General features: G+C 45.8%; 1 protein-coding gene across 5 annotated transcripts in view; it reads right to left on the bottom strand.

Annotated features, from left to right (window-relative positions):
* The window catches only part of CLASP1 (cytoplasmic linker associated protein 1), a 229,863-nt gene that overhangs the window by 13,506 nt on the left and 199,896 nt on the right, over nt 1-16,461 (bottom strand). For 3 of the 5 annotated variants that reach the window (XM_090046022.1, XM_090046023.1, XM_090046025.1), the window contains 4 exons: nt 11,406-11,556; nt 9,946-10,192; nt 8,439-8,632; nt 5,992-6,120 (listed from right to left, as the gene is read on the bottom strand). In XM_090046022.1, coding sequence (XP_089902148.1) covers nt 5,992-6,120; nt 8,439-8,632; nt 9,946-10,192; nt 11,406-11,556 — 721 coding nt within the window. Of the gene's footprint in view, nt 1-5,991; nt 6,121-8,438; nt 8,633-9,945; nt 10,193-11,405; nt 11,557-15,663; nt 15,781-16,461 lie in introns of all 5 variants that reach the window. The other 2 variants (XM_090046026.1, XM_090046024.1) reach the window with 2 other exon arrangements.

Genomic DNA, 16,461 nt, shown 5'->3' with positions numbered 1-16,461 from the left:
GGCACGGCCCAAGCAGTGCTGCTCGCAGGGGATGGGGATGGGGATGCGCCAGCCGAGCACTGAGCTTGGCCCCGGCCCGAGCCCCAGTCCCTGCGAGCTGGCGGGGCTGGGCTTGGCGCTCGGCTGCTGCATCCCCATCCCTTGCGAGCGGTACTGCCTGGGCCGTGCCAGCTGAGCACCAAGCCTGGCACCGCTCGCCAGGGACAAGGTGTGCAAGTCAAGGTTGAATTTTAAGTATAGAAATTGGTCTTCAGCCCTCGACTTATACACTGTGAAATAAGGTAGCTCCGAAAGCAACAGGCCTGCTTGACCTGCAAGCAATGCCTCCTGATGGCAGCAAGATGCAGGTGGAAACTGCTGCCTACCCGTCTGCGGAAGCTGGAATACTCTTATAATGCCAATGTGCACTGGCGTCATTGCTACGTTTACTGGAAGTGACTGGTAACTACTTGGATCATAACAATCTCTATCCTTCAGCCTGGGTGTAATACATATTAAAAGCAATCAGAATTTTTTTGTTTTCTTTGGTTGAGAGAACACAAGCCCAGGACAACCAGGCAGGCAGCTCAAAGGCCGCTTTGTCAGCCTGTCCTGCTGTGCTCTGACATCACACGATGTCCTGGGCTGCTCCCATCCACGTTACTCTATCTCGGTGCTGCAACAAGCAGCTAGCCTGGGGTAATCTGCTTTGGCTCGATACTTGGCAGTTCCCTAAAAGCTCTGGAGGCAGCGTAGCGATCCAAGCTGCGAGTGTTATACAGAAAACTGCATTGTGAAAGATGACGTGTCTGAGGTTTCCTGTAAGGCAGAACCCATGTTCCAGATCCCACTGAAGTCACCAGTGCGACGAGTGCTGGGGGGCCCTTGAGCAAAGTGGGATCTCTGCACTTATACAAGCCTTCTTGCTAGATGGCAAGCTCTGGCCTGAGAGTCTAGCCAGTGGCACTGTGCCTCCTGGGGTAGTTCTCCTGTAGGGTGCAGAGTACACCGGCCAGGACCCAAACCACAAAGGACTTTGGAAATTAAGACTAAGTTTAATTCTATTATGAAATGAGCAGCGGAGTTCACCAAATAGACAGGATGGCTGCTTTAAGCCCCGGGTAGAGCGAATGTCAATAATCCACCCTGGAGGGGATGAAAAACTTACCCAAACATAGCAGGGCCAGGCCTCTGCCCTGCAGGGTTTACAGTCTCACTTGGGAGCAATACAAGCAATTAAGAATTAGGTGCGAGGGCACAAAAGCAGCCCAGAAAGGGCAATGGTAAGGAAACAACGTGAGCTTTAATGGGGATTTGAAGGGGAACTAGGTTACTTAAGCAATGTTTCGTGCGTTAGAAAAGCAAAGGGAATGTAAAGGTTTGATGTGCAATATACCTTAATCTGTCCTAACAGTCCCGTTCTCCTTTAACAACCTGCATTTTACGGGAACAGATGCAGACTGCAATCCGATTGTGGGACAGTTGGCTTTTAGCTGCTATGTACCAGGCCCCTATCTGAACATGCCACAGCTAGACTGTTCAGTCATTTAAAATACACCCTGATCACCATCATTAGTTTTGAAGTGCTGGCACAGGATGACACATTTGCTGAAACAGTCTCGGTATGATACAGGAACAAAGCTGGATAAATGTTTTACATAACACACAATTTTAGAGCCATCTTCTAGGGAACAGACTCATCAGCTGCACCGGTCTGCAGAATCGGTTCGGCAGAGATCCCTTCCCGAGTGCGACACTGAAAAAGATGTTCTGTAATAAATTTCCCAAAAACCCAGAGATTTCTGTTTTAATGTACAGGCAAACATACATGGGTTTACTTTACTTGTAGGAAACAGAGGCCAAAGCAATGTCACATCAGTGGTATCAGTTATGGCAGACAACAACATTTCTCTTGACTTAGTTATGGGTGAGTAAATTTACTGGAACAAATGGGTTAATATTAACTAATTGGGAACAGAAAGATTTTTTTCCCCCAATTAACTCCAAGCAAAAAAGTGATAAAAATCACCAAGCAATAATCCTGCCAACATCATACTTCTCTGAGCACTAAAGGGTAACTTAAATTAAAAGCACTGACATGTCAAACGCTTAATAATTTGCTATAATTAAAGCAACAATGAGTCCACTTCTAATTTTGCACTGACATACAACAACAGTGACTGAATGCGAGTCAGTGGTTGGGCACTGGTAGAAAAATAAGCTAAAGCAAGAAACCATAATCAAACCTAGCGTCTTTAATCTTCTGCCCGGATAAACATGGGCAAATCTAAAGCTGGCTTTTACTACTTTGCATGCACAGGGAGTAGGAATAAGGGTGACTAAAGTACAACCATGCTGTCATTTTGAAAGCTTCACCTTGGGTGCTTCTACATGTGCAATTAAAGTGACGCAGTATACTCCAGAGCAATTTGAGCCAGGGTAACTGTTCCCGGGGGCAGCATCTACACGTCTGCCCAGGACAGCAGCAATCTGCACCAGGCCAGAGCAGCCCCAGGCTGGCAAGGGTCAGCCCTGGGCTCCGGGTGAAGGCACTGGGTGACAGAGGGGCTGACAGGGGCACGAGGGTCAGACACGAATCTGGCCCCTTGCTGACTGGGTGCAATTTGTGGCTACGGTCACCATCTACATGTGCGTTTCATCACATGTAATTACTCCATCATAAAATAATACTGTCTCCAACAGTACTATCTTATGGCAGAGTTAATTTGTTTACTGTGCCCTAGTACTGGAGCATGCATAGCCGATGATGCTCTACTGGGCGTGTCTACATGAGATGCTATGTTGCCATAGCAGCAAGCTATGGCAACATAGCTCATTGCTATGGCAATATAGCATCAGTGAGCATGAACCACGATGCTGCCGGTACTGTGCAGTAGAGACCCTGTTACCAGACTTGCATTGCAGAACTTGGCAGGGGGTGCGTCTATACGAGACACTTAATGTGCAGAAGACAGTCTACTGCACATCAGCATGGAGGGCAAAGCCTGTGCTAATGCGCCAATGCACAGTAGACAGTCTGGCGCACGGTACCGTCACAAAAACTTCACGGTCAGGGCAGCTAGGGTCTGGAACCAGCTTCCAAGAGAAGTGGTGCCGGCTCCTACCCTGGGGGTGTTTAAGAGGAGGTTAGATGCACATCTTGCTGGGGTCGTTTGACCCCAGGACTCTTTCCTGCCATGGCAGTGGGTCGGACTAGATGATCTGCTCAGGTCCCTTCTGACCCTAGAAACTATGAAAAAAAAGGTTCATCTGTGCTAATGCACAGCAGCGCTGATTACGGCACATTCAGTTAGTACCTGTAATGACAGGTACTAAACTTAATGCACTGCAATTACAGCATGTTAATGAACATGTAGACGTGCCCACTGAATATGACCTAGACCTCAAGGTACAATGGGAATTTGTGACCTTCTGGCCCAGGGGTAAGGGTTGGACCAAAGGAGCCCTACTCAAGTGGACTCGTGATTACATTTTCATAGACTTAACCAAGTCAGCAGGTGGAAATACCTAGACCAGTTTTCAATCTGTGGTCCGTAGCCCCTAGGGGTCAGCAGATTACGTCTAAGGAGTCCGCGAAAGATGACTATGATCAATCAAAAGTATGTGAATACCCACATCTACGATTCAAAGGGGCCCGCACCTCCATTCATAACTTTTGTAGGGGCCTGCAAATGAAAAAAAGGTTGAAAACCACTGACCTAGAGCATTTTCCATTACCCCAGATTCAAGAAAGGACCCAGAAAATGGGAGCATGATACATTTCAGAAACATTGTGGGAACTTGGAATCTTGACTCCATGAATACTGATGCTCTTGCAAATTGCTGAGAAGTGTGGCTACGCCTACAATGAGCGACATTGTGGTTCTCACAGACCATTCAGCAGAGAGGCCCAGGGGATTAGCAGTGGACAGTGGCAAAACGAATGTCTCCTAGTGACGGAGCCTCTAATAAACCCTCCACAGGGAGCAGGAGAAGGAACGCATCATTTGTATTTGCACACCTGCTCAGAAGCACCAGCCAGTAAGAGGGGCTGGTGCTTGGTGGGGCAGGACCATCGCTCCTTCTCCCTGCACAAACCACTCCAACTCCAGTGCCATTACCGAATGCTCCTGTGCAAGACAGCTGTTATTTGTCCCTAAGCATTATGGGAACCTGCCTGCAGCGTCCTGTTACCTGATCATATGCAAAAAGCTCTGTGGTGCAGATGTCTGCAAACTACAGGCTCCATCCTAAGTCTGTGCCTAAAGATGCTGGTCAAAGTCACGCAAGCACAACCAGAGGGGTCAGCTTCCTCCAGGAGAGCACTTATGCTAGTACCCTTCTTCCTGTAGAAACGACCAAAATTCTAGTTTCTTCACTCCCGCCCCCCCGGACTGTCCTTACTTTTGTGACTAAAGTGACCTCGTATGCTTTGAACGTGTGCAAAACACCTGCACCCAAAATCCAAAGAATCTTTCTGTGTCACAAGCACATGCAAGAGGCAGGTGAAAACCTAAAAGTGTGAAACGTCAAAACGTAAATGCCGCCCTTTGTTTTGACGCTGACTGCCAGTCACACATGGGGAACAAGCCCCAGGGAGCGTTAGAGACAATGGAAAAAATATTTAAGAAGGGCGCTGCTTGAGATGGCAGCTTTGTGTGCGAGCTCTTGGAGGAGTTTCAGAAGGAATAAATACAAGGGCACTGAGTCAAGGTGAGATGAGTAGCATGTAACCAGGAAAAACCTGCCAATAAAGGCACTCCCTTTAGAACAAAATGTTTTGTCCTGCTGCTTTATCAGGAAATCAATTTACAATTGCTACTTATTACCCTGTACAAAAAAACGACAGCAGGGAGGAGACACGTTAATTCAGAGAGAGGAGGAGTAAGCCTAAAGCTGTCATTCTGATTTATTAAAAGGCTACGTTTCCTGGCTTCGCTTCACAGATGTTGGTCATACATTCAGGTATTTTCTTGTCTCCCACTATCTTTTCAAACAGGTGGCACAACTTTCTGCTGCATCCAACAAAATACTTCTGCATCAGCTACTGGATCCCTCGCAGTAGCCTGACCTGCTTGATGACCTTCTCGTGGCCTGATGATCTTTGATGACCTCTCTCATGGAGAAGTATGGGTAGCTGAGGACAGCTCTGTTTTTCCCCTTTCTTTTACAAAGGCCAAATCTTACTATGCTTGATTTCTGGGCTAGTTGTGCCGAAGCGCAGCGCTCAATTAGCTCTGGCCCCATTCAGCTCCGTTTGAAAAACCAAAGCTTACAGAAACACGGATGTGTCAGTGAAGTCATTTTCTGGGGATTTGCTCTATGTGCTTATTGTGACCAGTGGAGGAAAAAATCTGCCCCTGGCAGCTACAGCCTCACATAAATGCTTTCCACTTCAGGGATTTCACTGGGACAACTTCTTTTCTGTTCAGTCATATACAGAAAGTGCTAACAAAGATGAGGCTCAAACCCCAGTCACCTAAACAAATGGCTGTGTGCGCCCTGGCGTGGTGCATGCTGGTGTATAACGATGTGCTGAACAACGCAGCCGGGACGTGGCCGAGTGCTTGCTGCTGCAGCTTCCATGCGGCATCTAGTGGGCAGGACTGAAAGGGCACTCGCTAGTTCTCTTTGTGACCTGGCCCTTCCCTCACTCTGTCCCTTTTCTGATGTTCATTCACCAATCTGTTGCTTGCTTTTAGCTTCCCTGTCCTTATAGTCGTGGACAGGCACGAGAGCCTTAGCATGAAGTAGGTGCCACTTCCTATCGCATCTTGCAACTTGGTCCTGGGTGAAGCCTGCGCCTACCACCGCACTCAACGTCCAGTTCTGCTTGCTGGCTTCTCTTCTATTGCACGTATACAGAACCCCAGCACAGAGGTTTAATGTGGAGTATTTCTATTGGCATGACAGGTCAGTTTGTTTCCTTCATAAACCCTGAACACATCACTTGGCATTACGCTTTACTAAATATTGGTGATATTTCGCGGGACAGAGAGACAGAAGGCTTACCTCTTTGTGGGAATCTTTATGTGCTTCCAGTGTTTTCATGATGGTCAGTTCGGCGTAGTTTTTAAACCTTGCTGGCTGATTCCTTAATATCTCCCGCAACACTCTTAAGGCCAGGGCTCTTATCGAATGCTGAACCAAAAAGAAAGACAAGTGGGAAAGGAAGTTGCTTAACCTTAGGACCCTTGTTTGAGAGAAATTCTGCAGGCAGCTGCGCCAACGAGCATTTGGGGGCTGGACCGGACAATCTGTAAGGTCCCTTCCAGCCCCTAACAACTATGAAACACTTTCTGCTGATTTCTGTTTTCTCTGACTCTACTGGCATTGGCAACTGAGAGCAGAATCGGTTCACAGCTTCACTGTGTGATGGTTCAGACAGACCAGTTGCATCTGCACTGTTGGAGAAGGCAATCAGAACAAGGTGAACATTTGTTCGGGTCCACTAGCTTACTGGAAAAGATCACACATGTATTGTGAAGGACTTTCAAAACTGCTCAGAGTACCTTTGTTATGATTTTTGGTTACAGGAGCTCATTAAATTTGATCCTCAGCTCCATCCTTAATATGGCAACCCAAAGACACATTTCAAATACCGAACCAATAAACCTTCTTTTTGGTTTTTCTTTAGTGCTTATGGAAATTGCTTGGATGGCTCCATGCCTTCAGTTAATGTAGCCAGAGCTCAGGCTATGCATGGACCCTTTTATATCAAAAGTTCATTATCAAAAGGAATATTGGAATAACTGCTGAAATTACAGAACGGCTCTAACCAGGTTATGGGCTTCCAGCCGCTTTAAACCACATCTGTAACTTCAGCAGACAGGTATGCAGTTTGGCTAACTCCAAACCAAACCTTTTAAAGTACATCCTGATTATTTGCTTTCACCAACGTGATTCACATGCTAGCCCAATTTATTTTGCTCTCACACTGGTCTTCCTATCTTCTGAAACATCTCTGAGATTATGTGCTTACGCCACAAGCAGCTGACGCTTGAATTATAAACAATGACTGGCAAAAGGTCTACCACAAACTTAAAATATAATTTTGAAGCAGGCCAATTTAATAAATGGGGAACAGATTTGGGAGGACTTGGCATGTTTTATTATTGATCATAACCAGCGCACAAATGATACTGGGCTAGATTTGGAAATGCCCCAATAACTGTACAATTACTTGTACATGGCATTCAGGTCATGTAGATGATTGTGGATTTGATCTGTAGGTAAAAACCAGTCCACACAAGTGATCTAGACAATGGATGTAAATCTCTGTAAACAGAAAACTGTCTCACGGCATGGACTCCTGACAGATGTAAAGCTGAAGGCTTGGCTTTTACATTACATTTTTGCTCAGATACCATCTAATAAAAACCTCTGGAAGCAAGTGCTATGTATCCACAAATCCTCATGTATACCACTGCAATCTAATGCCTTGCCCACTGTTTTCCTTTGTCAGTTCTAACTGGGTTCATCAAGAATGTTCTGAGTTTTTTTGTTGGGAGATGCCAATTTGTCAGAAACCAAAAAACCCACTTTTCACTGTTGAGACAAAAGTGCTCGCTGGGAACTGTTTTCAGGTGCAGGAGGAATGTCTTGTCATGAGTGAGCACCATCCTCGAATTGCCAATAGCACCACCCACCCATGGAATTAGTCTTGCCCTCCCTGTTAGAAGAGAGGGAGACATCCCAACCCTGCAAAATCTAACAGCCAGTACGTAATGTGCTCACCTCGGATGCTGGGGACCCAGGGTCAAGTCTCTGCTCTGCCTGATTTTAAGCAGGGACATGGACCTGGTGTCCAATATGTATACATATTGGATATATATTGGACACCAGGTCCAAGTCCCTGCTCTGAATCAGGCACAGCAGAGACTTGACTCTGGGACTCCAGCTTCCAAGGTGAGCGCATTAACTACTGGTTGTTAGATTTTGCAGAGCTGGGGTGTCTCCCTCTCTTCTAAGAGAGGGAGTGTGTGTGTGTGTGTGGATATGCATATACATTAGAAGTGTGTGTATACACACACACACACACACACACACACACACACACGCACACACGGTGACTGGTCGAAGTGCTAGGCATCAGGCTATCCTGAGGCAGGTCCCTCTCTTTCTCCAGTTTTTCATGAAGGTTGCCTTCATTCAGAAAAGGAATGGGACAAATCTTTGTAAACTGTTTCCTATCAAGCCCTGCCTATTATTATTTTTAGCTGCTACCAGTACAATATTTGAGAGACAGACGTCAGAGGTTTGAGGACAATTCAAAATTGTCAATGAAAGGGGCATCTACATCCTCTTTAAGTGCAGAAAGAGAGAGGCAGATAGACTTATGGGGAAGGATGCGATGAAGTACCAGGTACCCATGACCGTGCCACAGCTGAACTAACACAGACAACTGTCAGTGAAAAGAAAATGATGCGTAACAACTAAATGCAAAGTCGACATCTTACATCTTTGTCGCCCAGAGTTTCTAGCAGCAACAGCAAAATGGTTTTGAAATGTTCCTCCCACACTCCCAGGTTATCTTCTCGGGTGATCTTTAGTAATTCGAGCAGGGCTCCTTTCCGTTCTTCCACTCGCTCATTGTGATTCGACAGTTCTTTCAGAAGATCGGCCACCAAATCAGAATGGTCAATGGGTACTTCTAGGACAAATAAAAGCAGGTCACTTTCACAGGAAAAAAACAACAACCCTAGATTAAAACTTCTGATTGTGTTCAAAGCATAATGGTCTGACAGTCATCAGGTAGGGTGCGACTTGGATCGGGCAGCTCCAGGAAGGAGGAGAATTTGGACATAACTCCAGAACTTGAGCCTAAATTTATAAAAAAAATCATACATTTGTAAAAAGGTTTTGATAAACTATGGACAGACATGGATTTCATTTCATCCAGTTCTCTATGGCTGATTGTGTACGATTAGGTTGGCCATCTTCTGTGTTTGTCTGACAGGGCAAACTCAACTGTCGTGCCGTTGGGACCTTTGATGGGACTTCCCCTGCCCACCTACACCCTGCAAAGCAACACTGCTGTGATGCAATTCCACCCCAGCGAATCAAGTCCTCTTGCACTGCGGCAGGCTAACTTTCAGGGCTGGCCATTAGGATGTCCCAACAAACCTGCATTTGTGCCATATATATGGGACACATGGCAACCCTGTATTTGATACCAGGCTCGCAAAAAGCAGGGTTGAAACCAGATCGTCCCATTTCTAGCATCTCTTCAGGCCTGTTCTAATATACAACTGTCTGTGCAACTTTTCGGGTATGATAGGAAACAAAGAAGGAAAAGATAGCAATAGTGGAAAGACTCTCAACGGTTTGTTAACAGACTTTTTGTTTTATAGTGAAAGAATTATTTCTGGAAATGACCATCCATTATACCACTCCTGGGTTGTAATTCATTTCCAATGACTCATTTTCAACTTCAAGATTTCCAAACAATTTAGTTTCTTAAGAGATATAGCACACATGCACACGGATCCTATTCCCTATATTAGGAAATGCTGCATAGTAAAACAAATGATCATATTTTCCAGTAAACACATCATCTCCGTTTCAGTCTCACAGCATTTCATGCAAAATTTTACCTCCGGTTCTTCATAAGATATGCTGCACATCAGAGATGTAAGATATGGCCTGTGGGCCTTGGGTAGGCCCTGGGTGCTGTATACAACACACACCAGCCCTAGCCCCACATGTTGCATGCAGCACCCACACCAGACCAACCCTACGTGCTGGATCTGGCACATGTGGCTGGTCTCTATGTCTAATCTAGCCCAGGGACTGGCCCTCTACTCCTCATCTGGCCCCCTGGGCCAGATCAGTTTGATACTCCTACCGCACATTTAGCTAAAACAGCAATTTCAGAGTTGCATCCCATGACAATTTAAATAGGGAAACACACAAACTCAGAACAAAAGGCACTGCTTGTGAATCCACAAAGCAAGCGATACCAACCATCCCGAAGCTGATCCATATCATCATCGAACACAGCCTCCTTCAGAGCGGTCTTGTCATAGGTGTTGATCGTGTCTGAGTAAGGGTAGGGATTGTACTCTCGAGCTCGGGGCCCTGAAAAGGCGCGTGGAGGCTGGGTATTAAGTAGAGAGGTTTTGTTATCGAGAGCCATCCTTCCCCCTTCCACGACGTCGCTGCCTCCACGTACGTCGCTGGCGGGAGCAGCTATTCCGCCATCTCGAGACACCTGAAGGGACAAGGTAGGAGACACAGAAAGAAGTTCACGGTATTTTCTTCAGTGACTCAAGGAGACTGGATCCTTTTAGAGTCAATCCCAGTATCCACTAAAAAAAAGACAAATCACTAATTTGGCATGCAATTCTTTCAGTTGCTGAAGATGAATTCAATATTTATCTTTTCATTAGTTATGTGACTCTTCCTGTTCCAAAAGAGTGCCCTCGGTGAAAATCTGGTCATGGAACAACATACCTAGTTACATCAACCGCTCTAAGTTAGCGCAGATTCCTGCAACTTGGTGAAAACCGGCAAGAGAGAGCTCAGGCGCACGCATTCTTGGAAACAAAACTGCCCCGGTAGCAGCTGAAACCTGGACAGGATTTCACAGATTTCATAGACATGAGGGCTGGAAGGGACCTCGGGAGATCATCGATTCCAGCCGAACTCCCAGTATGAGGATTCCCAGTAAAGGCGGGAACCCGACTCTGAAAGTTAGCATCGGGCAATCCCAGCCGCCACTGCCTAGGGAAGATCAGGGCACGGTTGTAGCACGATGAACACAAGTTAATGTCAAAAGCGTGTGTGATGGTGACTTTAAAAGGCAGGTTTAAAATATAAATCAAATGACACTGCCCCACTCTCAATTTGTCTTTACTCCAGTCAAGAGTCCCAAATGTATCTACCAGATACCTGTTCATGTTAAGGACTAATTAGGCATCTCCTTAGTGGAAGAGCGCCTTGTGCCACAAGTATGTCCTCACACTCCCATGGAATCACTCTTCAGCGACTCGGGCAATCAGCTCATCCTGAACCTTTGTATTTATATATGAAAAAACTAACAGTTGGGAGGGAAACATTCCCTGAATTTTAAGATCTCTATCTTACTTTTTCTGTTTTAAATTTTAATGTGCACTGAGCAAAGCTGAGGGTGGGGAATCAAACACTAGCTTAAGTACGCCTTATTACGTCCAAACTCCTGCTGCAGTCCAGATAAGCAAATGCCACAAAGTCAAATGGAGTTTGAAGGTAAAGGACTGTACAATTTGGCCCCATGGGTTTAAGGGAAAGTAATGATATGTGGAACAACACCTCTTTGCCAAAGGAGGTGTCTTCTTTGTGTAAAAAAAAATAAAAAAAAAATGCCAAAACAGGACAATACACCAGTTAAGCCAAAGGTACTTCTGATCTTACCTAGAGCCTCACAAGATTAACAGAATACTTACAATGTCACAGTCTTTCTTTCCATCACGTTTGATTGGTTCATTCAGATCCTCTTGACTACGGAAACTAAACTTCTCAATAGCCTCCGTGACTCCACGAAGCGAGCTGTAGATTTCATCGGAATTTAGGTTCTCCGTGTCGTAATCCAGCAAGCTAGAGACCGAAGGCATATTAAGTGTCACATGCCAAAGTGTCAACTTCTGACCTTAAACAACAAAATTACCCGTTGGAAACGGATGATTTGGCGTCCCACTCCTAGCAGTGAGTTGGAACAAAACACGGGTGGGATCTAGGTGGACTTGGGGGCTGATTCTTCTCTCATCTTGGCACAAATCCGATGAAGCTTTGAAGTCAACTGAATTACACAGATGTAACTAAGAAGGTGAGTTAAGCCCACTGTTGGTAAGAACAACTGTGCTAGCCTGTATATCTAGAAACCTTACCCCCTCAGCACAGACTTATGGCACTATTAGTAATAGTTAAAAAAAAAAAAAAAAAAACCCTAAAGAAACCAGCAATGAAAACGAGCACGCACAAAGTGGTGACATTTGATGAATGTATAAATGAAATGTATTTTTACCTTTCAATGTCATATTAAAGGTCATCTCAAATCTTTCATGTCAATGAATTTAAGCACGTAAGAAAAATTTAAGCTCAGAGGGAAGACCTACCTAGGCACAAAGCTTAAGCTACATCTTTCAATGGCCACAATTAAAAAAATCAAAATACCTGCATGAAGAGCTAATAGCAAAGTAACGCTGTTGAAGGTAAGGCTGGAAAAACTGCACTCTATTTAAATCGGGCTCTTGGGCCTAAGCCACCAGATCTTTCGAACTTCCTCCCTCCTGCCAAGGCACACGTAGCTTGGACGGAGCAACTTTAAATTGCATTGTTTGGAGTTCCACCAGAGACATTTCTAATACGCGAAAGAAGGTGGTAAAACAGATGTACGAAGACAGGTGCTCTTGCTTGCTTAGAAAAATAATAAAAAAAAAGAAGATTAAAGCAGGACTCTGGTCTACCCAGAGGAAGAGACCAGACGGTGCATCAACGGAGCGTCTCCAAAAGGCGTTCGTGGTAAAGGAGGCGCTCGGCAAAGGAGGCCTCCAAAAGGAAGGAGTCAATACACTGAATGATTAAGGGACTTGGGCTCTGGATAAATAACATGCACAGACTTCCTACGCAGGTGGCTTGGTGTCTGCGGACAAGTTGGGAAGAGATACGGTGGTTTAGAGGATGAGGCACAACCTGGAGGATTTACGTCATTTTTGCACAAAATGAAGGGATCCCCTGTGGAGCAGAAGAACCAAGAAATGGGAAGGCTCTGCTGAACTGTGGGCATCCAGCCCACCTTTCTTTAGATACAAGTAAGATTTTAATCATCTCGAATGCCTTCTTCCTCCTGGAAGAGACTCAAGAACATCAGACAAAGGCTCAGATTTAGGCCCCTGATCCTTTTGGGATCAAATGACACTGTCTATGGCTGTCATCCCTGGCGCTTGGTCAAGGCACTCACCCTCCAGCAATGGCACAAGCATTGGTACCGGCACTGAATGTACGCTGGCAAGGAAACCAAAAGACAACTCCCGAACTCTAAATATTAAACAACCTCTGATCTGTCAAGGCAAGATCCGTCTGGAAAGAAAAGGAAGCCACTATAACAACAGCTTGGGAGCGGGGAACTCAAGCTGCCTACGAGTCTTTCGAAGCGGTGAAACTGCAGCTGTCTCAGGCTAGGGAATGACAGCCGGTGATTAAAATGACCCTAGGTGCAATCAGCAGAGCAGGACATCACAGGACTTTGGCAGCTCCACGGTGGTTAGCAGACGGGAGACAGGCAAGTCACCCTTGCTATCAGCTTTTAAATACTAATTTGAATTCATTCAAGCCCCTTTCAACTAAAGGTGGCCGGGAGGTTTTACAAACAGCAGTTACATGAGCAACAGAAGAGCCTGCAGCGTATATTTATGTTGGCCTTATTAAAATACACATTTTACCAATCAAATAAACAGCCACAAAGTGGTTACACGGCTTGTGACGGGCACAGTCAAAACCGCGGCGGGATCAAGAACGAAGCTTTGGGATCCTGACTCCCAGTCTTCTCACGCAATTATAGCTCCTCCCCCGACTTACACAAAGGGCCACATTTTTCCCTTCCGGATGCACATAGATTTCCTTATTAAGGTGTATCTGAAGGTAGAATTTAGCTTAACAGTAACAAAACCGTATATGGTAACTAATCACCTCCCAGAAGAGAGATCAATGTAAAAGAGACTTCGCAACACCCAAGCAATTAAGCAAGATGTGAAGAAAAGGAACGGAGATCTTTGTGAAGGCTGGTGGTTTGGAGGATTATTCAAGACACAATGAAATTAAAAACAAAACAAAAAAAATCACTCTTATGAAATATTTAAAAAAAAAAAAAACCCGCAAACCACTGGCTTCTCAAGTCACATGCCAAGAATGAATCTGTGCAAGTGATCTCACGATGGGGAAGAATCAGGTTGCATTTCATATCAAAAGCAGCCTCTACATACGAACACACACGTCGATCCGTTTGTTGGTACATGTGTGATCGTATACCGTAGAGAGAGCGCAATGGAAACAACAATTAAAAAAAAAAAGGACATGTAAAAAGGAGCTACACACCCCTTCCAACAAAATAGTGGGAGACTGTCAATCACAACAGAAAAGATGACCCATGCAGAAATGGGAAGAACCACAGGATGAGCAGGAAGAGATGAGTAGAGATGAGCAGCTTTGAGGGATGTCACAACATTATTTTCCAATTGCCGCCATATCAAATGCAACGCGGCTTTCTGTGTGCAACGCATGCAAGTCTTGCCAGTCTTGGGCAGGTGAAATGTAGTCTTCTGTCTTAAAACAGTGTTTTTGTAATGCCTGACAATTGGGTAGGAAACCACCAGTCTAGCACCCTTAGCAGCCCCCGGTAATCTCATCTGCCTGCGTTCCTTCCTGCTGGCACGTTTATCCAGGTTAGCAGCACGTTGCCACTGGCGGCATAACTTCGGGGTTGGCGATTAGAGATGGGATGATAAAAGCATTCTTCTGTACTAAACTAGTCAGACAGGGGCAGAGCTAAAGGCCATAAGCTAGTGGGAACCTTTTCCATTGTCTTCAGTGGGTGAAGGATCACTTGGATCACTCCTATTGATGCTCCTGGCATTTACCTTCAGGAGTCGAAGGAGAGGCTAAAAAAATACCATTCTCCCTGGCAGATGAGTCTCAAACCTCTCTGTCAAAACATCAACTTCATTTTAAATCCGGAAGGGACCATTACAATCAGGACGTCTGACTTCATATGTAATATAGGCCGTGGAAATCCTACCTGCCCATTCCTGCATCCATGGCAATAAATTGCCCAACAACTTTGTAAAATATCTTTGTGGGGGGATTTACTGTTTTGACTTTAGCCAAGGATGCATGACATGTGTATTAAATGAAGTCTGTTTGGAGAGTTATGACATCAAGGTGTGACAGATTCTCAATTAAAAAGACGACGTCTGCTGTCCTTCCTCAGGCAAGACTCCCATTAAAACAGAAGCAGGCGCGGTCAGCGAGAGCTCTGCCTGAGGAGCGATGGCAGGACGTGAATCTATTCAGCGATCTAAATTTGGAGATGGGCTACGATAACTACTGGGGGGTTTTCCGCCCCCCCGTGGATATCTCGTGGTCTACCAAGTAGGCATAGACTGAAAAATCATCTGTGTGAGCTTCATCTTCAGAGTCTTAGGGGCATTAAGTAATGAATCCTCACACCTTTTCTGGGGAGGGAAGGGGGTCATCAATGCCTGCATCTGCCATTGCCTGCTTGCCTGTCTCACACGGGTAACAGGGGTGCACGTGTTTGAAGACTTAGCCCTCAATGTCACAACGTGACCGCGCCAAGTGGTGGGATCAGACGGTGAGAAGTGTTCAGTTATTGAGATCCGACCCCAAATTCCCACTGCGAAATCCCTGGTATTTAATTGCGTGAAACAGGGCAGGAGAAAGACTTCCCCCAAAGACTCATTCTCGGTGCCGCGCTTTCCTGCAGGAGGAACGAATGGCTGAAATGCCCCCTACGGTCTCTCTGCACCAGAGCTCCCTTGACTCCATTCACGGAGATCCCCAGACCACCAAGAGTCTGGGGGACTCCCTTTCGGCCTTCGCAAACCTTCTGCCCCGGTTCCCCTGTGTGTGAAAGGGAAATAATATTGTGACATGTCAGGCAAGTTGGTTTAACAGGTAGCTTGTTACCTGGGAGAGTAAGAGCGTCTGAAAGTCTTGTGGGAAGGAGCAGTGGGGATGGAGTTAGGCTGAGAAAGGGGAGGGGGGTGCTTCGACAGCCCGTCTGCACTCCAACCCCAGAGCCGACTGCAGTGACCAGAGGAGGAACGAGAGAGAGAAAGAGAACAGAGAAAAAGAAAAGGGAGAAAAAGAAAGAAACTATAATCTGAGTGGCTTAGTGGTCTCATGCTGCCTTGGAGAAAGAGAAAAATTTAATAGAAACAAAACCAGACAAGAATACTCCGCTGACCCCCATCAGGCCATTGCTTTGGCATTTTAGTGTTCACTTCCACTTTCATTAGCAATTAGCAGAGAATGTATACCAGACGGTCCCTGATTCCTCTACTGAGTATATTATGCACTCAAAACAATTCTTTAAATGCTCTATGCACACGTGTCTAGATGCAAGCTCCAAGCATATGCTTTCAGGCAACAGGATATACACAAGAAAGGAGGAAGAGGAAAAGTTCATAAAGCGGGTTAACTCTATTCAGAGACCTACAGGTGCCTTGCAATGTCCGATTCTGCGTGCATGCGGACAAGCGACGTCAGTGAAATCCTGCTGTCGGGACTCGCGCAAGGTCCCACTGATGTCTGCAGGCGCCGAGTCTGATGGGTAGCAACTGGATTGGGTCTGAAATGCGCCCTTGAGCTATGCCGAGCACACCGCTCATTTTATGCTGGAGTGCAAAGAGGTCTGACTGTCACGTCACAGGCCCAAACCCAACCCACATTAACGATAACTGAAAATCCTCTCCTAAAAGCTTT

This window comes from Crocodylus siamensis, chromosome 4 (assembly GCF_052110815.1).
Source record: "Crocodylus siamensis isolate JL-2025a chromosome 4, ASM5211081v1, whole genome shotgun sequence".
Classification (NCBI taxonomy): domain Eukaryota; kingdom Metazoa; phylum Chordata; order Crocodylia; family Crocodylidae; genus Crocodylus; species Crocodylus siamensis.
The sequence above is the reverse complement of the archived record's forward strand: the minus strand, read 5'-3'. Positions and strand labels throughout refer to the sequence as shown.